Consider the following 23,657-nt stretch of genomic DNA (forward strand, 5'->3'; position numbering starts at 1 on the left):
GTCCTGTTGGGTCCAGACTTGACGCATCGGTATCGCTTGCCATGCGGTAGCAGAGAGAACAGTCTGTCTGTATGACGTGGGTGGCTGGAGTGTTTGACAATTTGTAGGGCAAATTGTCAATCACTCCAGCCAATTGTCAAACACTCCAGCCACCCACGTCATAGACAGACTGTTCTCTCTGCTACCGCACGGCAAGCGGTATAGATGCGTCAAGTCTGGACCCAACAGGACCCTGAACAGACACTACTTGGTATCCAGGTCCTCAGTGGCAGGGAGCTTGGCCCCAGTGATGTACTATGCGCACTGACCTCTGTAGCGCCTTGTGGTTTGATGCTGAGCAGTTGCCATACCAAGCGGTGATGCAGCCTGCCAAGATGCTCTCATTGATGCAGCTGTAGTGAAGGCTAGCTCCAGGCTCAAGGGTGTTTTTTTTTAACGTTCTCTTATGTAATTGGCTCAGCCTAGTGCAGGGATGGGCAACTCCAGTCCCCTGGGGCCTGATTGGTATCACACTTTTGCCACAGCTAACACACCTGACTCCAATCATGATCTTCAGTTTAGAATGCAATTAGTTTAATCAGCTGTGTTGACTAGGGATGTGGACAGTGTGTGACACCACTCCGACCCCCGAGGACTGGAGCTGCCCATCCCTGATGTAGGGAATAGGCCTGGCTTTGAGTCATTCTTAGGGAGGTCTGAAATGAGTAGGGGCCAGGACCAGGGTGGACTGTGTGTGCATACTATATACATGCATTTGGAAAGTATTCAGACTCCTTGACTTTTTACAGATTTGGTTACATTACAGCTTTATTCTAAAATTGATTTAAATTAATGTTTTTCTTCAATCTACACACAATACCCCATAATGGTAAAGCGAAACCAGGATTTTAGAAACTTCTGCACACAAAAAACTGATACCGTATTTATGTACGTATTCAGACCCTTTGCTTTGGGACTCGAAATTGATTCAGGTGCATCCTGTTTCCATTGGCTATGCTTGATGTTTCTACTACGTGATTGGAGTCCACCTTTTTGGTAAATTTAAAATTGACTGGACATGATTTGGAAAGGCACACACCTGTCGATATAAGGTGAGAAATAATGAGAAATAATATTCTCTGGTCTGATAAAACCAACTCTTTCGTCTGAATGCCAAGCATCATATTTGGAGGAAAGCTGGCACCATCCCCACGGTGAAGCGTGATGGTGGCAGCATCATGCTATGGTTATATTTTTTCAGAGACTGGGAGACTAGTCAGGATCGAGGGAAAGATGAACAGAGCTCCTTAATGATAACCTGCTCCGGACCTTAGACTGGGGCGAAGGTCCACTTCCAATGAGACAACGACCTTAAGCGCACAGCCTAGACAACGCAGGAGTTGCTTTGGGACAAGTCTCTGAATGTCCTTGAGTGTCCCAGCCAGAGCCCTGACTTGAACCCGATCGAACATCTCTGAGGCGACCTGATAATAGCTGTGCAGCTACGCTCCCCATCCAACTCGACAGAGCTTGAGAGGATCTACAGAGAAGAATGGGAGAAACTCCCCAAATACAGGCGTGCCAAGCTTGTAGCGTCGTACCCAAGAAGACTCCAGGCTGTATTCGCTGCTAATGGTGCTTCAACAAAGTACTGAGTAAAGGGTCTAAATACTTAAGTAAATATAATATTTCACTTTTTATTTTTAATACATTTGCAAATTTCAGAACCTGTTTATGCTTTGTCATTATTGGGTATTGTGTGTAGATTGAGGGGAGGGGGGACTAATTAATACATTTTAGAATAAGGCTGTAACGTAACAGAATGTGGAAAGTCAAGGGGTCTGAACTTTACGAATGCACTGTATATACAAAAGTATATTGATACCCTTTCAAATTAGCGGATTCGGCTGACATCACTCGCTGCCAAGTTCCAAACTGCCTCTGGAAGCAACATCGGCACAAGAACTGTTCGTCGGGAGCTTCATGAAATGGGTTTCCATGGCCGAGCAACAGCCCACAAGACTAAGATCACCAAGCGCGGGCTGGAAGGGTTGTAAAGTTTGCCGCCATTGGACTCTGGCGCAGTGGAAACTGTTCTCTGGGGTGATGAATCATGCTTCATCATCTGGCATTCCGACAGATGATTCTGGGTTTGGCGGATGCCAGGAGAACACTACCTGCCCACAATGCATTGTGCCAACTAAAGTTTTGTGGAGGATGAATAATGGTCTGGGGCTTTGTTACATTGTTCGGGTTTGGACCCTTAGTTCCAGTGACTGTAAATCTTAATGCTACAGCATACAATGACGTTCTAGATGATTCTGTGCTTCCAACTTTGTGGCAACTGTTTTGGGGAAGGCCCTTTCCTGTTTCGGGCATTGCCAATGCCCCTCTGCATAAAGCGAGGTCCATACAGAAATGGTTTGTCGAGATCGATGTGGAAGAACTTAACTGGCCTGCACAGAGCCCTGACCTCAACCCCATCAAACACCTTCGTGATGAATTGGAACGCCGACTGCCAGCCAGACCTAATCGCTCAACATCAGTGCCCGACCTTACTAATGCTCTTGTGGTAAGTCCCGGCAGCATGTGGATGGAAATCCCAGCCTGTGATTGGGTGAGGACTGCAAGTCCCCTAGTGAGCATGTAAATCCCAGCATGTGATTGGAGACAGATGGGAACCCCCAGCCAGCCATGTCCTCTGGAAATCGATGCAATCCCCAGCCAGCCACGTCTTCTGTAGATTATGGAGCTGTTCGGTTAATGAGGCCTCTTGGAGCCCCCTACCTTGTCACTACTCAGGAGGGAGTGGGAACCCCTGAGGAGTACTCTAAACCGGAGGGCCAACCAGTTATTCCTGTCCCCCATCAGAGCCTGTCAGCTCCAGCAGCCGCTTGTTATTTAAAGCAGGGGTGGTTTTGTCTAGACTGGATACAGCTCTAGTCTAAATGGACTTTTCATAGCAGGTTAATATAACTTGTGCAGCAGGTTGGGAGAATTGACATGGCAGGTCAGGATCATTTGGTTAAGGTTAGGAAAATGGTTTGGGTTATCAAAAATACATTTTTATGTCAATTTGACAAAAGCTATTTAGTCTAACGGTTCAAATATCTGAACTTGTATTAATCTTGGTCAAATTACCGACCATGAAATGAGTTATTAAAATGACTAAATCTTCTCTCCTCCCAATGGCAAAATGTGTAGAATTGCAGAAAATAACTATAAATGTATCTCTGCAGTCAAGTAGGGCTGCTAAAAAATGTTGCTTGCAAGGTGGTGGGGTGGGGTGAGGTGGGGTGGGGCCCCCAAAATGCTAGGGCTTTTGTTGTTATGGATGTGGCTACTTAGACCCTCGAGCCACTGCACTTCCTCATGAGTTACAATCAAAGTTGCCCACCCCTGATTTTAAAGGAACACAGTTAGCTATTTAGGCTCCCTAGAAAATAAGAGGGTGTGGCTTAAAATAATGCAATTTGGTGAGACTCTCTTTTTAATTCAGTGTCTGTGTGCTGGTTGGCCTTGGTGCCCAGTGGGTCAGTGAGAGGCTGTATGAATTTTAAAAATATATATATATATATAGGTTAACGTTCTTATTTACAATTACAGCCTACCGCCTGTGGGGATGGGGGCTGGGATTAAAAATATAGGACAAAACGCATCACGACAAAGACACCACAACACTACATGGAGACCTAAGACAACAAAGCATGATAGCAACACATTACGATGACAACATGGCAGCAGCACAACATGATAGCAGCACAAAACATGGTACAAACATTATTGGGAACACAGGGAAGCGATGCATTGTCTGTGTGGCCAGGGAAGTGGGCCAAGATGAGCTTGAGATGGCTTGAGATGTTTTTAAGCAATCCTTAAAACAAAAAAACACGAAATAATTGTGAAAATATGAACCTAAATAACGTTATTAGATCATTTTATAGTCCTCAAGTAGCATACCACCCTTTCTAATTAACACCGCTTCAATCACTCTTTCAGTCTACCCCCCCTTTTCTCCTGTTAACTCAGTAATTTCTTATAAAGAAGCACTACTTTCCCTTGGTGCTGGCAGCTGTAAAGTATATCTCTTTACCATGGCTAAGCTGATTGCTTTGTTTGTTCAGTGGATGAATGGGAGGCTCTGTTTCCTTGGTCGGCTGCCTGTTGTGATGCATTTGGTTCATTCTGGCAAATCCTTATGTTGTGTTGGCGTCAGTTGGGTCTGTGAACAAGGCCAGCCTCTCAAGGTGAACAATGTTGTAGGATGTGAATTAGCTGTCACTAACATCCCAGGGCTTAGGGTTAGGTACTGCTGGTTTATTCACAATGCATAGCGTCTCATATTGACCAGAGAGAAGTGAGGTAGGAGTCTGTTAGGGACAGGCATTGTACTCGCCCAGGCCATGTGAATTGATGGTGAAGCAAAGCATAGGTGGATTCTTTGTCTTCACGAGGTGATGCTGCACCAAATTTGCTGGATAAATGGAAGATGTCTTACTCAGGCCGTTTTACCATTTTGACCAAAAAATTGGCACAGTTCCCGTCTGCTTAAGGGGTGGCTCTCCCATAGGCACCAATGCGACAGCAGCTTGGCCTGGTCTACTTAGTTCATTGACTGTATATGAACCAGAAATAAGGAGCCAGCGAGTTGTCTCGCTTCCTCTTCAGTTTCTGTGTCTTCTACTGTAGGGACTTTGGCAACCTTATTCTCCACCCTTCTCCTGGCGCGTACTCTGGCACACACTCCCCGCCATGCATTCCACAATAGTGGAAACTCCCTTCAAGCCAATGCTTACCCCAATCCTATACGTTCTTAAAATCCATGACTGAGTGTGTTGGTGAAGGCTAAAGGTTGCGTCCAGATTTACCCCCCCCCATCTATCTCCTGAACCACAGCCCAACGTTGCCCTTTTTCTGAAGAGGATGTTTTGGAGTGACTCAGTGAGCCCATACAGCCCTTGGGGTTAGCTAGCTAATGTAACAGAGAACTTCATCTTGTCTACTCTCCTGCTTTTTAAAGGTCATATTGATTGGTTGCCAAAAAGTCAGCTACATACAGAGACGAAGGGCAATAGTAATATTTAGATAGTTAAACCATGGTTTTATCTAGAAAGAAATCAGCTAAACGGTTCTTTCTAGATAAAACCATCTAGTTAAACCATGGTTTTTAAAGGTAGACTCAGCGATACAAAGTAAACATTTTAGCAGTATCAGGTCAACTTCCGCAACAACGAAGAGCGTGTAGCAAGATGTTATTGTCAGTCTCAGACTCTATTGTTCTTATTCATTTTCAAGGCTAACAACTACTGTAGCGCTGATAAGAACCCATCTTCTTAACAACACTGATGTACCTGAGTAACCTTTTTCTTTTCTGTTTCAGACGAACAAAGGAGATGAGCTGTCCAGCCGGATCCAGAGGATGCTGGGTAGTTATGAGGATGTGAACAACCCCAACACTCACCAGTGTTTGGACAGCAGCTTCTCTAAGGAGCCTCAATCTCATGTCACCACAAAGTATGGGCGGCCATCTCGCAGCCGAGACCGAGCGAAGCCTCCATTCCAGAACCCTCCTCAGTACGGGGCAAGCCAGAGCCAGAGTGGTGGTCCGCCCCGTGGTAGCCACTCTGGCCAGAACCACGGTCCTTCCTCCTCCTACACCCAGTCCTCCCTGAGTCTCAGCCAGGGCCAGGCCTGCCCAGACCCACACCAGAGAAAGACTGAGCTCTGGCCAGACCTGAGGGAGTGTGCCAGTCTTCCTCCAGTCCTCTCCGCCCTGTCCCCCCCAGCCGATCCCCTATCCCCCCTACATTCCAGTGACCCCAGCGACTCTGAACACCAGGACTCCCCCCTGCACCCTGAGAGGCACCCGGCATCTCCCCTACACCCCGACTCACACTTCCCCATGGTGTCCCCCCTGGATGACCCCCAGAGAGACAGCCCGCCTCCGGCCATCGATGGGGCAACCCTACCCTCTCAGACCTTCCCTCCACCACTGGCCTCCAAACCCAACCTGGTTATGCCCCAGAAGCCAACAGCCTATGTCCGGCCAATGGACGGCCAAGACCAGGTGACCAGCGAGTCTCCGGACCTCAAGCCCTCTCCAGAAGACTTCCATGGGCAGTCTTATCATGAACCCTTACCAGACTTGAAAAGCACCAAGCCCAGCCTTTCCAAACTGAAGATACCATCACAGTCTATAGAGGTAAGCAGAACCATGTTCTGTTTTTAACCGTGTGTGTGTGTGTGTGTGTGTGTGTGTGTGTGTGTGTGTGTGTGTGTGTGTGTGTGTGTGTGTGTGTGTGTGTGTGTGTGTGTGTGTGTGTGTGTGTGTGTTCCTTCTTTTGACTAGCCTATATAGCCTGCTGTGTGAGAAATATCAGTTAATACCAGACGCATAATGAACACACAAGCCTGGGAGATTGGGTTTAAACTGGACTTTAGATTAGAACTGGACGGTGGACTTTAGATGGAAGAAATAGTTGGTCAGCAAAGAAAAGTTAAACATTACGTAACATCAAACTAACAAACCTTGAACATATCCTAAAAATGGAACATGTATCAGATGGGCCTGTTTCTTAGTTGGTTAATATTGAACTTTTGGATGCCTCGACTTGCTCTGGAAAGTAGCTCTTCCAAAGTTTGATCAGCTTAAAACTACAGACGGATAATTTTTGGGGGAGAGAATGCATTCAGGCCCAGTGTCAATGTAGCTTATTGACACACTCTGTGAGGCTAGGTCAGCTCAGTGGAAATCATGCAGAATGAAATGTCAGAGATTTGCATGCTTTCGTCTAGTCCTATTCTCTCTCTGTGGGAATATTTCCATAATTGTCTTTGATGAGACTTTGTTTGTGTCCCAAATGGCACCTTGTTCCCTACCTAGTGTACTACTTTTGAGCGGGATCCCCATAGGGCTCTGATTTTTAAAAGCAGTGCACTATAATAGGGTGCCATTTGGGGTGCAGACTTTGCGATGGGACCTCACCTGCCTGTTTACCTGTAGGAGGAACAGACGATGGACACCAACAGAGAAATAATCTGTCCCCTAAATTTAGTGCATTCCACACCTGTGTTCTGTAGTCTCCAATAGTAATGAATGCTCACCGAGACAGGCGGTGACCATTTGTCTCAATAAGTGAATGCTGGCATAATCGTGGTCTCATTGTTACCAATGTGCGTCTTTCCCTTTTTCAAGATTTCACACTTGTCTTGATACAGGGTCGGCCTTGCGGTTAAGAGCATTGGGCCAGTAACCAAAAGGTCACTGGTTCGAGTCCCTGAGCCAACTAGGTTAAAAAATAAAATATGTCTGTCTGTGCCCTTGAGCAGTTTCTCCTGTGACTCTCTGGATCAGAGCTAAATGACTAAGATGCAGTACCTTAAGATGCTGTTCATAATTCTACTTTTTGTTTCATTTTTTTCCTTCAAAATCTCACACACGACCCACATAATGACAAAGTGAAAACAACATGTTTTTAGACCTGTTTTCACATTTGATTGAAAGTTAAATACTTAATTGACGTAATTATTCACACACCTTGAGTCAATGTATGTTAGTGACCTTCGGCAGCGATTTTTACAGCTGTGAGTCCATTTTCAAGTCTTGCCATAGATTTTTAAAGTAGATTTAAGTCAACTGTAACTCTGCCAATTCGGTAACATTCATTACTTCTTGGTCGGAAACTCCAGTGTAGATTTGTACTTGTTTTAGGTAGAGGTCGACCAATTATGATTTTTCAACACCGATACTGACTTGGAGGACCAAAAAAAGTCAATACCGATTTAATCATTTGATTTATTTTTATATATATATATATATGACATAATGACAATACTGAATGAACAATGAACACTTATTTTTACTTAATATAATACACTATTTAGTTTCAAGTAAATAATGAAACATGTTCAATTTGGTTTAAATAATGCAAAAACAAAGTTTTGGAGAAGTAAAAGTGCAATATGTGCCATGTAAAAAAAAGCTAACGTTTAGGTTCCTTGTTCAGAACATATGAAAGCTGGTGGTTCAATATTCCCAGTAAAGAAATATTTGGTTGCAGTTATTATAGGAATTATGACGCGTAGACTTTCTCTCTATACCATTTGTATTTTGTGTATCTTTGACTATTGGATGTTCTAATAGGCACTTCTTAGGAGTTGATATGCTTGAAGTCAAAAACAGAGCTGAGATCAAGCATTGCTAAGAGCTGCTGGCAAACCTAGTAAAGTTTGAATGAATGCTTACGAGCCTGCTGCTGCCTACCACCGCTCAGTCAGACTGCTCTATCAAATATCAAATCATAGACTTGATATAATTAACAAAGAAATACGAGCTGTTGGTCATTAATAGGGTAAAATCCGGAAACTATCATTTAAAAAATAAAACGTTTATTCTTTCAGTGAATTACGGAACCGTTCTGTATTTTATCGAACGGGTGGCAACCCTAAGTCTAAATATTGCTGTTACATTGCACAGGCTTCTATGTTATAATTATGTCAAATTCCGGCAAATTAGTTCGCAACGAACCAGGCTGCCCAAACTGCGTGCAATGAACGCAAGAGAAGTGACACAATTTCCCTAGTTAATATTGCCTGCTAACATGAATTTGTTTGAACTAAATATGCAGGTTTAAAAATATTTACTTCTGTGTATTGATTTTAAGAAAGGCATTGATGTTTATGGTTAGGTACATTCGTGCAACGATTGTGCTTTTTTCAAATGCGCCTTTGTTAAATCATCACCCGTTTGGCAAAGTAGGCTGTGATTTGATGATAAATTAACAGGCACTGCATTGATTATATACAACGCAGGGCAAGCTAGTTAACTAGTGATTATGTGAAGATCGATTTGTTTTTTATAAGTTTACTGCTAGCTAGCAACTTACATTGGCTCCTTGCTGTACTTGCGTAACAGGTGGTCAGCCTGCCACGTAGTTTCCTCATGGAATGCAATGTAATCGGCCATATTCGTCGTCCAAAAATGCCAATTTACCGATTTGTTATCAAAACTTGAATTCGGCCATGTAGGTCGACCTCTAGTTTTAGGTTATTGTCCTGCTGGAAGTTGAATTAATCTCCCGGTGTTGGGTGGAAAGCAGACTGACCCAGGTTTTTCCTCTAGGATTTTTCCTGAGCTGAGCTCAATTCCCTTTTATTATCTTGATAAACCTGCTTCAGTCCTTAACAATTACATAATGCAGCCGCTACTTGAAAATATAGAGAGTGGTACTCAGTAATGTGTTGTATTGGATTTGCCCCAAACATTTAAAAAATGAATTGCTATGCCAAAAACGTTGCAGTATTACTTTAGTACCTTGTTGCAAACATGATGCATGTTTTGTAATAGTTGTATAAAAAAAAAATCTATACAGGCTTTGTTCTTTGTCAATTAGGTTAGTCTTGTGGAGTAAACTATGTTGATCTGTTTTCTCCTATAACAGCCTTTAAACTCAGTAACTGTTTTAAAGACACCATTGGCCTCATGCTGAAATCCTTCCTCTCCGGTGACTGAGTTTGGAAGGACGCCATTATCTTTGTAGTGACTGTGTATTGATACACCATCCAAAGTGTAATTAATAACTTTACCATGCTCAAAGGGATATTTGGCAAGTTTTTATTTTAGTTAAAAAAAAATGACCCATCTACCAATAGGTGCCGTTTTTTTGCGAGTTATTGAAGTCCCTCCCTGGTCTTTGTGGTTGAATCTGTGTTTGAAATTAACTGCTTGACTGAGGGACCTTACAGATAATTGTATGTGTGGGGTACAGAGATGAGGCAGTCATTAAAAAATAATGTTCAACACTTACTGCACACAGAGTTTTACTCCTGAACAAATTAGTTGGATACGTACTGACTGAGCTTTTTAATTTTTGTTGTATTTATACAAAAAACACAACATAATTCCACTTTGACATTATGTGGATATTGTGTGTGTGTGTGTGGGCCAGTGACCAAAAATCTCAATTTTAAATTCAGACACAACCAAATGTGGAAAAAGTCAAGGGGTGTGAATACTTCCTGAAGGCTCTGTACATGGGCACTAATACAATGCAGGAACGATGCGTTTTGATTAGGGAATAAATCAGTTTGATACGATTCGACGCACTGACATTTGTTGCATAAACCTTCATGTTCCATTCTAAATGGATCTGCTGCTGATTGGGCTCGAGCTGGGAGTCTGAGCTGGATCTCTTTGGGTTGGGTGGATATGTGTATGTGATGTATGACTATGGCATGTCTATGGTGTGTACTATGTTGGCACCTGATTTGCGCTATAAGGATACTAGACATCTACCACCCCACTGTCAGATTAAGGGGTGGGGCAATGTAGCTGGGGGGGGGGGGGGGGGCAGCGATAGCGATTACAGCCTCGAGTCTTCTGTAGGATGCTAAAAGCTTGGCACACCTGTATTTGGAGAGTTTCTCCTATTCTTTGCAGATCGTCTCAAGCTCTGTCAGGTTGGATGGGGAGTGATCAGATTTCTCCAGAGATGGTCGATCTGGTTCAAGTCTGAGCTCTTGCTTGACCGCTCAAGGACATTCAGAGACTTGCCCCGAAGCCACTCCTGCGTTGTCTTGGCTGTGTACTTAGGGTCGTTGTCCTGTTTAGAAGGTGAACCTTCAGCCCAGTCTGAGGTCCTGAGCGCTCTGGACCAGGTTTTCATCAAGGATCTCTTTGTACTTTGCTCTATTCATCTTTCCCTCGATCCTGACTAGTTTCCCAGTCCCTGCTGCTGAAAACATCCCCACAGCATGATGCTGCCACCACCATGCTTCACCGTAGGGATGGTGCCAGGTTTCCTCCAGATGTGACGCTTGGCATTCAGGCCAAGCCATGCTTTTTGACAAACTCCAAGCGGGCTGTCATGTGGCTTCAATCTGCCAATCTACCATAAAGGCCTGCTTGGTGTAGTGCTGCAGAGATGGTTGTCCTTCTGGAAGATTCTCCCATCTCCACAGAGGAACTATGGAGCTCTGTCAAAGTGAGCATCGGGTTCTTGTTCACCTCACTGACCAAGGCCCTTCTCCCCCGATTGCTCAGTTTGGCTAGGCGGCCAGCTCTAGTTCTTTGTTGTTCTAAACTTCTTCCATTTAAGAATGATGGAGGTCACTGTGTTGACCTTCAATGCTTCAGACATTTTTTGGTACCCTTCCCCAGATCTGTGCCTCGACACAATTGCTGTCTCAGAGCTCTACGGACAATTCCTTCGATCTCATTACTTGCTTTTTGCTCTGACATGCACTATCAACTGTGGGACTTTATATAGACAGGTGTGGCTTTCCAAATCATGTCCAATCAATTGAATTTACCACAGGTGGACTCCAATTAATTAAGTTGTAAAAACATCTCTAGGATGGTCAATGGAAACGGGATGCATCGTCTCATAGCAAATGGTTTGAATACTTATGTAAATAAGGTATTTCTGTTTTTATTTTGAATACATTTGCAAAAATTTCTAAACTGTTTTCTCTGTCATTATGGGAATTTTTATATTAAAACATTTTAACAAAATGTAGAGAAGTCGGAGTCTGAATACTTTCCGAATGCACTGTATATAGCACAATCGAATGGTTTTGAGCGTTTGGAAGTTTTTATGGAGTGATCCTCTAATCGATTCGTCCATGCAGTGCGCCTCGCAAAAGAGATTCCTCGTTATACAGCGTTTAGTTGATCATTTCCTCTCTAGAAATTAACATATACACTGATTTTTTTAAAGAAACACTTCCAAAGCGATTGCTGATGGTGAAATTAAACAATCAACATAAAATGTATTATCAGCCCCTTTCAGCAGGTATAGCCAGATGACTTGCCTCCCATAGCTTTTATTCCAGTAAAACAGAATTTTCAACAGGGGATAGATGGCGGTAACCAAGGAAATGACATGGGTTGTCACTCAATGAAGAAGACTCATCAATTGTCACAAAAGATTATGTATTTTTGGAGGGTAGAAAGAATAATGTAATCAATAGATTTTGTAACGTTTGAATCCATTTTCGGAGCTATGCAGGCTAGATTTGGACCGATTTCACTTGTATGAATCAACCCCCGATTCAAAAGTTTCTGTGAATTGTTACAACCCTGCTTGAGTCAACTTGACTAATCGGGTACTGTATGTTTTTGTAGGCATAACAAATTCACTATGCAATGAATTAATTCCCCCCACTAATCACCTCACGGCCCTCATCATACTTGCAGATCAGATTTATAATGTCTCTGAAAGCCTCAAATCCGACTAGAGAATTCTCCCTCAAGTTGTTTTCACAGGGTTTTTTCTGGATCAAAATGGGGCTTAGGTGGGGCGAGGGTGTGACCAATGGCGTGGTCTCCGATCTAATATTTTATTGCCCCTCTGTAGCAGAGAACATTTAACTGTTTTAAAGTGGTTCTTCACATTTTGCCATGGGGCGGAGAGAAATCTTTACTGTTTTAAACCTAGTTTCCTGCTATTTTACACATTTTACATTACATTACATTTAAGTCATTTAGCAGACGCTCTTATCCAGAGCGACTTACAAATTGGTGCATTCACCTTATGACATCCAGTGGAACAGTCACTTTACAAGTGCATCTAAATCTTAAAGGGGGGGGGTGAGAGGGAATACTTATCCTATCCTAGGTATTCCTTAAAGAGGTGGGGTTTCAGGTGTCTCCGGAAGGTGGTGATTGACTCCGCTGTCCTGGCGTCGTGAGGGAGTTTGTTCCACCATTGGGGGGCCAGAGCAGCGAACAGTTTTGACTGGGCTGAGCGGGAGCTGTACTTCCTCAGTGGTAGGGAGGCGAGCAGGCCAGAGGTGGATGAACGCAGTGCCCTTGTTTGGGTGTAGGGCCTGATCAGAGCATGAGGTACTGAGGTGCCGTTCTCTTCACAGCTCCGTAGGCAAGCACCATGGTCTTTTTATCACACAGTTGTATTTTTGCCATGGGGCGGAGAGAAATCTTTACTGTTTTAAACCTAGTTTCCTGCTATTTTACACATTTTGCCATGGGGCGGAGAGAAATCTTTACTGTTTTAAACCTAGTTTCCTGCTATTTTACAAATGTTGCTATGCTTTATGCCGTATTCTTATTCTGAGTGACTCAAACATTATAACAAAACCAATCATACCATGACATTATTTTTTACATTTTAGATTCTCCCTGACGACTATTATTATTTTTTATGTTGCCCTTCCAAGACTTTTCTATGCATAAACCCTGGAAGAGCTGAGCTTGTTGACGATACTGTTTTGAGCCAAGATTATTCTCCAACTTTCTCTCCACCCAGTGAGGACGTCTCCTGAGAGCAGAGCGGCACACGTCATTAGTTTTATTAATCCAGCCATTCCAAGGCTTGTCCACAATCCAAATATATTAACAGTCTCTCTTATGTGGAATGTGGCCAATTCCCCCCCCTCTCACCCTCCCTACCCACAGCCCAAGCTGCACCTGCAGCAGCTCTGCTCATTGTTGGGGACCCCTGCCTCGCCTGGCCCTGGTACACGTGGACGCTAACCCAGCAGTGCTGATTTGGCAGGCTGCCGTTTCCATCCATTGCGGGCGCTAATCCAGCAGAGGATAGCTGTGTAGTGACTCATAACCCCGAACCTTCAACTCACCCCTCACTCTACAAACTGAACACGAATAGAGCTGACGGGGTCAGAACTCTCCTAGTCATTGTCAGAGAGGCACATCTGTTCTAGATGATATATTTCTATCTGAACATTCCACAATGTTGTGTCCTACTGAACTCATGCAGTCCTGATGTTTCATTGATTTGAATCCATAGTGAATGTCCTGGAGAGTGAGTGATGTACAGGTGTTTTTTTTTGTGTGTCCCGGGTTCCATTGGTTATCGAGCTTGGAAGCTGCCTGCTCTCTCCCTCTCCGGCTACTTGAAGCATTGTGCTCTACTCTGCTGTCTAAGCCTTGCCTCAGTCATACAGTAGTGTAATGCTTCTGAGATTTAACAATGGAATTTAGCACAATAATCTCTCTCTCTCTCTCTCTCTGTTTGTTTGCCTGGGCAACTCAGACTCTGAGACACCTGGGAACATTTTGAGTGGGGCTGAAGGTACGGAGAGAAACTGTTTGGTTCAATAAGTTTCCACATAGACCTAGGAACTAAAACTAAAGAAATGCTCGCTTGTGAACAGTCTTCAATACGCTCAGCAAATGTTTTAAATAAAGTACGGATAAACAGAAGTGAAGCCGAGACTAAACATAGTAATGCGTTGGATCTGTAGCACACATGTTGGACATAATGACGTATGCTTAGTAGTGGGGACAGTCAGGAACGTCTTCTTTTGGGGTCAGTGACGAGGCTGAAGTAAAAGGCGCTCTGAGAAATGGGTGTGTGTTTTGTGTGGCTTTGCACTTCAGCAAAACGCCCACACGCGCACACTGTCATCGTGCCCGGCAGTCTGGTGCTTGTTAACACGCAGTGAGACAATCACAGTCAGTAGTAATACATGGTTGTTGAGGAGGCTTCTCTGTAGCCACTGGCCAAACTCAAGGTAGGCCAAACAGATTCCTGGATTTTTATCACACAGTTGTATATTTCTGATGTTTTTCTACTATTTGGTCTTTTAACCAATCAGATCTTTTGTCTATAATTGGGCTGCCTATGTAAACACAGCCTAAGTCTCCTCACCTAGAACTGCAATACTCAAAGTAGCTAGAACTATACTGCCTGTCTGGTACACATATTGAATGCAGTGAGGTGGTGTTGCTATGGCGATTGTTTGTTGTGATCCAGTCCTGGTTCCTGTTTGGAAACAGTCCATGCCATTGTACCCCATCCTAGATCCCCAGCGTTGTGTGTGTGTGTGTGTGTGTGTGTGTGTGTGTGTGTGTGTGTGTGTGTGTGTGTGTGTGTGTGTGTGTGTGTGGTGTGTGTGGTGTGTGTGTGTTGGAATGTGGTTGAGCAGTAGTCTGGTGGCCTACTCTACAGTAGTATGGGGTTTGGAAAGAAGGGTGTGTCGTGTTGGCAGTAAATATGATTAATCTTGGCTACGGAGTTTTAAAAAATAAGACTAATTTGACATTTCGAGGCACACTCTGTAGGACTGCCAGGGACCTCGTGATACCATATTATCATGATACTTCGGTGCTGATACAATGTGTGTTATGACTCTATATATTGTAATTCGATGTTCCAAACATTGCTCACCATATGTCTGCTGCAGAGGGACAAGATGGAGACATGAGAAAACAAGTTTTGATCAGTCATGGAAATACTAGCGCAGACATTTTTTCTGCTCCCTATTTAAAAACAAGATGGAGAATAAGCTATGAAGGAAAAATACTGGTATTTCGGTTGAGCTGCAGCCAACTAGCGCAACAATTATATTGCGATATTGTCAAAACGACTGCCCCCCCCCTTCAAGAGGCTGAAGAGATTTGGCTTGACCCATAAGACCCTCACAAACTTCTGCAGATGCACCAAATGAGAGCATTCTGCACCGCCTGCAACACTGTCTGCCCTCCAGTAGCTCTACAGCACCCGGTGTCACAAGAAGGCCAAGAAGATCAAGGAACTCAGCCACCTGAGCCATGGCCTGTTCACCCTGCTACCATCTAGAAGGCAGAGTCAGTACAGGTGCATCAAATCTGGGAACGAGAGACTGAAAGAAGCTGTTTATCTCCAGGCCATCAGCCTGTTAGTCATCATTAGCTGGCCTTGGTACCCTGCCTAGAACCTTAGACACTGTCCCTTCAGAGACTGCTGCCCTATATACATAGTCATTGAACACTGGTCACTTGAATAATGTTTACATACTGTTTTACCCACTTCATATGTACATTGTAGACAGTTTTTCCATACATTATCTATACTGAAGAACAAACTTCAATGATTTTACTGAGTTACAATTCATAAAAGGAAATTAGTCCATTTAAATACCTTTTTTTATTAGGCCCTAATTTATAGATTAGTATACCTAATTTACTAGCTAGTTAGCTAGAAAGCTAAATGGTTAGTTTACGCCAGATTGGATGGAGTCTGGACAAAATGAGGGAAATTGTCTCGGAGAAACTGAAGATATATCACAGGAAGATCTGAGTTGGAGTGTGCCCATAGGACTGGAAAACCCACCACCGGCTCAGGTGACAGGCCCAGGCCGATAGTCGCCAAGTTCCTGAGGTTCAAGGACAAGGTAGCGGTTCTGGAAAGAGCCAAGAACTTGAAAGGAGTGTACATCTTCCGCAACGAGGATTACCCTGAAGCTGTGGGCCAGAAGAGAAAATAACTATCCCAGCCATGAAAGCTGCCAGAGCGTGTGGGGACATTGCTTACATCTGATATGACCGGCTCATTGTCCACCCTCCCTCCCAGGAGCCTGGAAGGAATGAGAGAGCCAAGCCTATGGGTAATGTAGCTTCAACGCTGCAGCACACACACACACACACACACACACACACACACACACACACACACACACACACACACACACACACACACACACACACACACACACACACACACACACACACACACACACACACACACACACACACACACACACACACACACACACACACATGATTAATGGACTAAATGTATATTTAGCTTTGTTTGCTCTTTTCCATATTATGTCTATCTTAGAGAAGCTACCCAAGAAAGGGCTGAAAATAGCCCATATTAATATGTAACCTTAGAAATAAGGTTCATGAAATCAATAACTTGCTAACATCTGATAGCATACATATATTAGTCGTTTCTGAGACTCTCTTAGATCATTAATTTGATACAGCAGTAGTAACAGGAATGCTTATGGGGGAGGTGTTGCTATATATATTCAGAGCCATATCCCAGTAACGCTTAGAGAAAATCTCATGTCAAGTGTTATTGAAGTGTTGTGGTTTTCACCTGCCTCATCTAAAGCCTATTATTTTGGGGTTGTTGCTATAGGCCACCAAGTGCCAACAGTCAGTATCTAAATAATGTGTGTGAAATGCCCGATGGTGTAAACACGAGGTGTACTTTCTTTTGGACCTGAATATTGGCTGTCTTTCATCAAGCTGTCTGTTCAAGAGGAATCTTCACTAACCAGTGTCAGGTTATTAATCAACCTACCAGGGTGTTTACAAACACTACAGGAACAAGATCGTCCACATGCATTGATCACATTTTTACTAATACTGTAACAACTCTCTTCTAAAGCTGTATACACACACATTTGATGTAATGATGACAATATAGTGACTATATCTAGGACAACCAAAGTTCCTAAAGCTGGGCCTAAAATAGTCACAGCAAAAACTTTTTTATGATCTAACACTATGTGAATGATGTAAAAAAAATGTGTTGGTCTGATGTGATTTTAATAAGGAACATCCAGACGCTGCGCCTTTAATGAATTTATGAAATGGCTTCTTCCAATTATTGATAAACATGCAACTGTTAAACTAACTTTTAAAACTGGCTCCATGGATTGATGAGGAATTGAAAAATGGTATGGTTGAAAGATGTTGGAGAGGGGGGGGCCTGGCTAAGTCTGGCCTTGTCAGCTCGGGGGTTTGAACTTGCAACCTTCCGGTTACTAGTCCAACGCTCTAACCACTAGGTTACCCTGCCGTCCACTTAACAACAATAAGAAACTGTTATGAAGCCAATATCAATGATATGGGAAATAACTTTGGCATACTTTAAATTACGTTATGGGTACAAAGACACATTGAACTCCATTGAATCAGATGGCTTATTCATCACAAAACTATGTAATGTTGGCTATTATTTTAATGATTACCTCTTTGGCAAAGTGGGCGAACTTAAGCAGTTAATGCCAACAACGAAGAGCGAGCCATTGTATTTGGGCATAAAAAAATGAATAATGAAAGAAAAGCACTAAGTTATAATTTTGTAAAGTTAGTGTGGGACAGGTGGAAAATTATTGCCCAATACTGAACTCCTGGCATTGACAACTCACACGGAAGCCAAACCGGCTGCGTGCGTGCGCCATCGTGCATCAATTTATTTTGTCCCTCCACACCAAACGCGATCACGACACGCAGGTTAAAATATCTAAACAAACTGAACCAATTACATTAATTTGGGGACAGGTCGAAAAGCATTAAACATTTTTGGCAATATAGCTAGCTTGCATTTGATAGCTAATTTGTCCTTGGATATAAACATTGAGTTATTTTACCTGAAATGCACAAGGTCCTCTACTCCGACAATTAATCCACACACAAAACGGTCAGCCGAATCATTTCTAGTCATCTCTCCACCTTCCAGGCTTTTTCATCTTTGAACTTATATGGCGATAGGCATCTAAACTTTCATAGTATTACCACTACGGCCAGCAACACAGTTCGTCTTTCAATCACCATGTGGGTATAACCAATGAGGAGATGGCACGTGGGTACCTGCTTCTATAAACCAATGAGGAGATAGAGGCAGGACTTGCAGCACGATCTGCGTCACAAATAGAACTGACTTCTATTTTATCCCTTGGCAACACAGACGCTCGTTGCCGCGCGCAATAATTGAATAATAATAATTGAATAATATAGATTTCAAAATTTTCTAAATTCATTTTGTAACGTGTAGTCAGGGTATTAGATGAAAAGCTGACTCTATAGCCACTCCTGTCTGTCATGTCTTCAATAGAGGAAAGAGGGAAGTCTTTGTCCTCAGGCCTGGAGGGAAGCCAAAGTCATTCCGCTACCCATGAGTGGTAAAGCGGCCTTTATGTGCTCTAACATCAGAGCCATAAGCTTGCTTCCAGCTCTTAGCAAACAGTTGGGATTTTTTTGGGACCAAATACAATGCTATTGCTCAGTAAACAAATTAACAGACTTTTAGCATGCTTGTAGAAAAAGGCAATCAACATGTTCTGACTGCACTGATACACATGACTGACGATAAGAAGATTGTGGGAGCTGTACTGTTAGATTTCAGTGCAGCCTTTGAAATTATTGACCATAACCTGTTGAGAACTTGTTTTATGGCTTTTCAACCTTTGCTATATCATGGATTCAGAGCTATGTATCTAATAGAACTCAGAAGGTTTTCTTTAATGGAATATCAAACATGTAGGCCCTCCTAGTTTATAAAATATATTTACCGATGACACGCCACTGGTATTAAAGCCTTTTGTGTATGTAATTGAGATTCTTCAAAGTAGCCACACTTTGCCTTGGATAAAAGCGTCTGCTAAATGGCATATATATTGCCTTGACAGCTTTGCACACTCTTGGCATTTTCTCAACCAGTTTCATGAGGTAGTCACCTGGAATGCATTTAAATTAACAGGTGTGCCTTGTTTAAAAGTGAATTTGTGGAATTTCTTAATGCCAATCAGTTGTGTTGTGATGAGGTAGGGGTGGTATACAGAAGATGGCCCTATTTGGTAAAATACCATGTCCATATTATGGCAAGAACAGCTCAAATAAACAAAGGGAAACGATAGTCTTTAAGACATGAAGATGAGTCAATCTGGAAATTTCAAGAACTTTTAAAGTTGGTTTTTGCAACTTCGCTTTAAGAATCAAGCGCCATGATGAAACTGGCTCTCATGAGGACTGCCACAGGAAAGGAAGACCCAGAGTTTATTAGCGTTAATTGCACCTCAGATTGCAACCCAAATAAATGAGTTCAAGTAACAGACACATCTCAACATCAACTGTTCAGAGGAGACTGCGTGAATCAGGCCTTCATGGTCAAATTGTTGCAAAGGAACCACAACTAAAGGACGCCAATAAGTAGAGACTTGCTGGGGCCAAGAAACACGAGCAATGAACATTAGACTGGTGTAAATCTGAGCTTTGTCTTTGTGAGACGCAGAGTAGGTGACCGGATTATCTCCACATGTGTGGTTCCCACCGTGAAGCATGGAGGTGATGGTGCTTTGCTCGTGACACGGATTTATTTAGAATTCAAGGCACATGCTGCCACAGCATTCTGCAGCGACATCCCATCTGGTTTGCGCTTAGTCCCACTATCATTTGTTTTTCAAAAGGTCAATGACCCAGCACACCTCCTGTGTAAGGGCTATTTGACCAAGAATGAGAGTGATGAGTGCTGCATCTGATGACCTGGCCTCCACAATCGCCCAACCTCAACCCAATTGAGATGGTTTGGGGGGAGTTGGACCACAGAGTGAAGGAAAAGCAGCCAACAAGTGCTCAGCATATGTGGGAACTACTTCAAACTGTTGAAAAAGCATTCCTCATGAAGCTGGTTGAGAGAATGCCAAGAGTGCAAAGCTGTCAAGGCAAAGGGTGGCTACTTAAGAAATCAAAATATATTTTTGGGTTATTGCATGATTCCATATGCGTTATTTCATTGTTTTGATATCTTCAATATTATTCTACAATAGTACAAATAAAAACCTTTGACTGAACCGGTGTCCAAACTTTACTGGTACTGTACACGTTAGCAACCACAGTTAATGAGGTCACCGAAGCCCATAACGATGAGTTTTGGAATGCGTGGGCAGTATTAAGCTCGTCCTGAACATCTCTTACAACTTAAAAGCGTTGTATTTGGTACAATCATTCCCTAAGCGCTAGACCTCCGCTGAATCTGGTAGTGAATGAAATGACACATATGGAATCATGTAATAACCCCAAAATATATTTTGATTTCTTAAGTAGCCACCCTTTGCCTTGACAGCTTTGCACTCTTGGCATTCTCTCAACCAGGCTGTTGAACAAGTTGAGGAAACTAAATAGCTTTTTGTAACCTTGGCTTGTAAATTGTCTTGGTTAGAACCATATAGATTCAGTGGTTGTAAAGATAGGGAAAGGTCAGTCCGTAGTGATGTTCTGCTTTTTTGACACACTACACAAAGCAAGTCCTGCCGTCTCTAGTTTTATCTTGATTATTGTCCAGTCATGTGGTCAAGTGCTGTTAAAGAATACAGTTAAGCTTTAGCTGGCCCATTTGTAATCAGAAAGCTGACTATAAATACTATACTACTATAAATACTATGCATGCCAGTCTCTCTTGGCTAAGAATTGAGTAGCGACTGTCTGCATCACTTCTTCTTTTTATAAGAACGTGTTGATAAAGCACAGCTCTGAAACGCACACTTACCTACACCAGATATGCCACCAAGGGTCTCTTCACAGTCCCCAAATCCAGAACAAATTCAAGAAGGCATTCAGTATTATATAGAGCCCTTATTGCATGCAACTCTGTTCCATCTCATATTGCTCAAATAAACATCAAAACCTGTTTTTTTTTTTTTTTTTTTACGGATACATCGACGCCACATGACACACGGCCTCTCCCTTATTTGACATAGATAGTTTGTGTATGTCTTGATATTAGAGGTCGGGCGATTTATGGTTTTTAAACTATTTAAAAATGATTTTAATATATATTTGTAATAATGACAATTACAACAATACTGAATGAAAGAGAGTGTGATATGTGCCATGTAAGAAAGCTAATGTTTAAGTTCCTTGCTCAGAACATGAGAACATATGAAATGCTGGTGGTTCCTTTTAACATGAGTCTTCAATATTCCCAGGTAAGAGGTTTTAGGTTGTAGTTATTATACTATTTCGATTCAATTCAAGGGCTTTATTGGCATGGGAAACATGTGTTAACATTGCCAAAGCAAGTGAGGTAGATAATAGATAAGTGAGGTAGATAGTAGATAATTTCTCTCTATACCATTTGTATTTCATATATACCCTTTGACTATTGGATGTTCTAATAGGTGTTCTAATTGCCAGCATAATCTCGGGAGTTGATAGGCTTGAAGTCATAAACAGCGCAATGCTTGAAGCATTGTGAAGAGCTGCTGGCAAATGCATTAAAGTGCTGTTTGAATGAATGCTTATACGAACCTGCTGCTGCCGACCACTGCTCAGTCAGACTGCTCTATCAAATCATAGACTTAATTATAATATAATAACACACAGAAATACGAGCCTTTGGTCATTAATATGGTCAAATCCGGAAACTATCGTTTAGAAAACAAAACGTTTTATTCTTTCAGTAAAATACTAAATGAATCAAATATTCTTATTAAATACTTTTTTCTTTACATAGTTGAATGTGTTGACAACAAAATCACACAAATTATCAATGGAAATCAAATTTATCAACCCATGGAGGTCTGGATTTGGAGTCGAACTCAAAACCACACTACAGGCTGATCCAACTCAAAATGGGGCTCAGTAGTGTGTGTGGCCTCCACGTGCCTGTATGACCTCCCTACAACGCCTGGGCATGCTCCTGATGAGGTGGCGGATGGTCTCCTGAGGGATCTCCTCCCAGACCTGGACTAAAGCATCACCCCAACTCCTGGACAGTCTGTGGTGCAACGTGGCGTTGGTGGATGGAGCGAGACATTATGTCCCAGATGTGCTCAATTGGATTCAGGTCTGGGGAACGGGCGGGCCAGTCCATAGCATCAATGCCTTCCTCTTGCAGGAACTGCTGACACACTCCAGCCACATGAGGTGTAGCATTGTCTTGCATTAGGAGGAACCCAGGGCCAACCGCACCAGCATATGGTCTCACAAGGGATCTGAGGATATCATCTCGGTACTTAATGGCAGTCAGGCTACCTCTGTCGAGCACATGGAGGAATGCACAAAGAAATGCCACCCCACACCATGACTGACCCACCGCCAAACCGGTCATGCTGGAGGATGTTGCAGGCAGCAGAACATTCTCCACGGCATCTCCAGACTCTGTCACGTCTGTCACATGTGCTCAGTGTGAACCTGCTTTCATCTGTGAAGAGCACAGGACGCCAGTGGCAAATTTGCCAATCCTCTCATTTGCCAGTCCTCTGGCAAATGCCAAACGTCCTGCACGGTGTTGGGCTGTAAGCACAACCCCCACCTGTGGACGTCTGGCCCTCATACCACCCTCATGGAGTCTGTTTCTGACCTTTTGAGCAGACACATGCACATTTGTGGCCTGCTGGAGGTCATTTTGCAGGGCTCTGGCAGTGCTCCTCCTTGCACAAAGGCGGAGGTAGCGGTCCTGCTGCTGGGTTGTTGCCCTCCTACGGCCTCCTCCACGTCTCCTGATGTACTGGCCTGTCTCCTGGTAGAGCCTCCATGCTCTGGACACTACGCTGACAGACACAGCAAACCTTGCCACAGCTCGCATTGATGTGCCATCCTGGATGAGCTGCACTACCTGAGCCACTTGTGTGGGTTGTAGACTCCGTCTCATGCTACCACTAGAGTGAAAGCACCGCCAGCATTCAAAAGTGACCAAAACATCAGCCAGGAAGCATAGGAACTGAGAAGTGGTCTGTGGTCCCCACCTGCAGAACCACTCCTTTATCGGGGGTGTCTTGCTAATTGCCTATAATTTCCACCTGTTGTCCATTCCATTTACACAACAGCATGTGAAATTTATTGTCAATCAGTGTTGCTTCCTAAGTGGACAGTTTGATTTCACAGAAGTGTGATTGACTTGGAGTTAAATTGTTTAATTGTTCCCTTTTTATTTTTTTGAGCAGTGTATTCATATTCCGGACTCTCATTGCTCTTTTTTTATACTGCTCATTTTGTGTTAATTATTTTATAAACTTGTGGATGTGTGTGTTGTTAGCTATTGCTGCTCTGTTGTAGCTAGAAACTTAAGCAATTCACTGTACCTGTGATAACATCCAAAAATCTGTGTATGCCACATACAGTGGGGCAAAAAAAAACTCCCTCCGAAGATTTTCTATGTTGAGATCTGGAGACTGCCTAGGCCAATCCAGGACCTTGAAAT

The 23,657-nt window shown here is 43.1% G+C and overlaps 1 protein-coding gene across 2 annotated transcripts in view; it reads left to right on the plus strand.

The window, feature by feature from the left end:
* LOC123999414 (AF4/FMR2 family member 1-like) overlaps positions 1-23,657 on the plus strand; it is an 80,375-nt gene that overhangs the window by 9,047 nt on the left and 47,671 nt on the right. For both annotated transcript variants that reach the window (XM_046305191.1, XM_046305192.1), the window contains exon 3: positions 5,360-6,181. In XM_046305191.1, the coding sequence (XP_046161147.1) occupies positions 5,360-6,181 (822 nt within the window). The remainder of the gene's footprint in view (positions 1-5,359; positions 6,182-23,657) is intronic.

This window comes from Oncorhynchus gorbuscha, linkage group LG16 (genome assembly GCF_021184085.1).
Source record: "Oncorhynchus gorbuscha isolate QuinsamMale2020 ecotype Even-year linkage group LG16, OgorEven_v1.0, whole genome shotgun sequence".
Classification (NCBI taxonomy): Eukaryota; Metazoa; Chordata; class Actinopteri; order Salmoniformes; family Salmonidae; genus Oncorhynchus; species Oncorhynchus gorbuscha.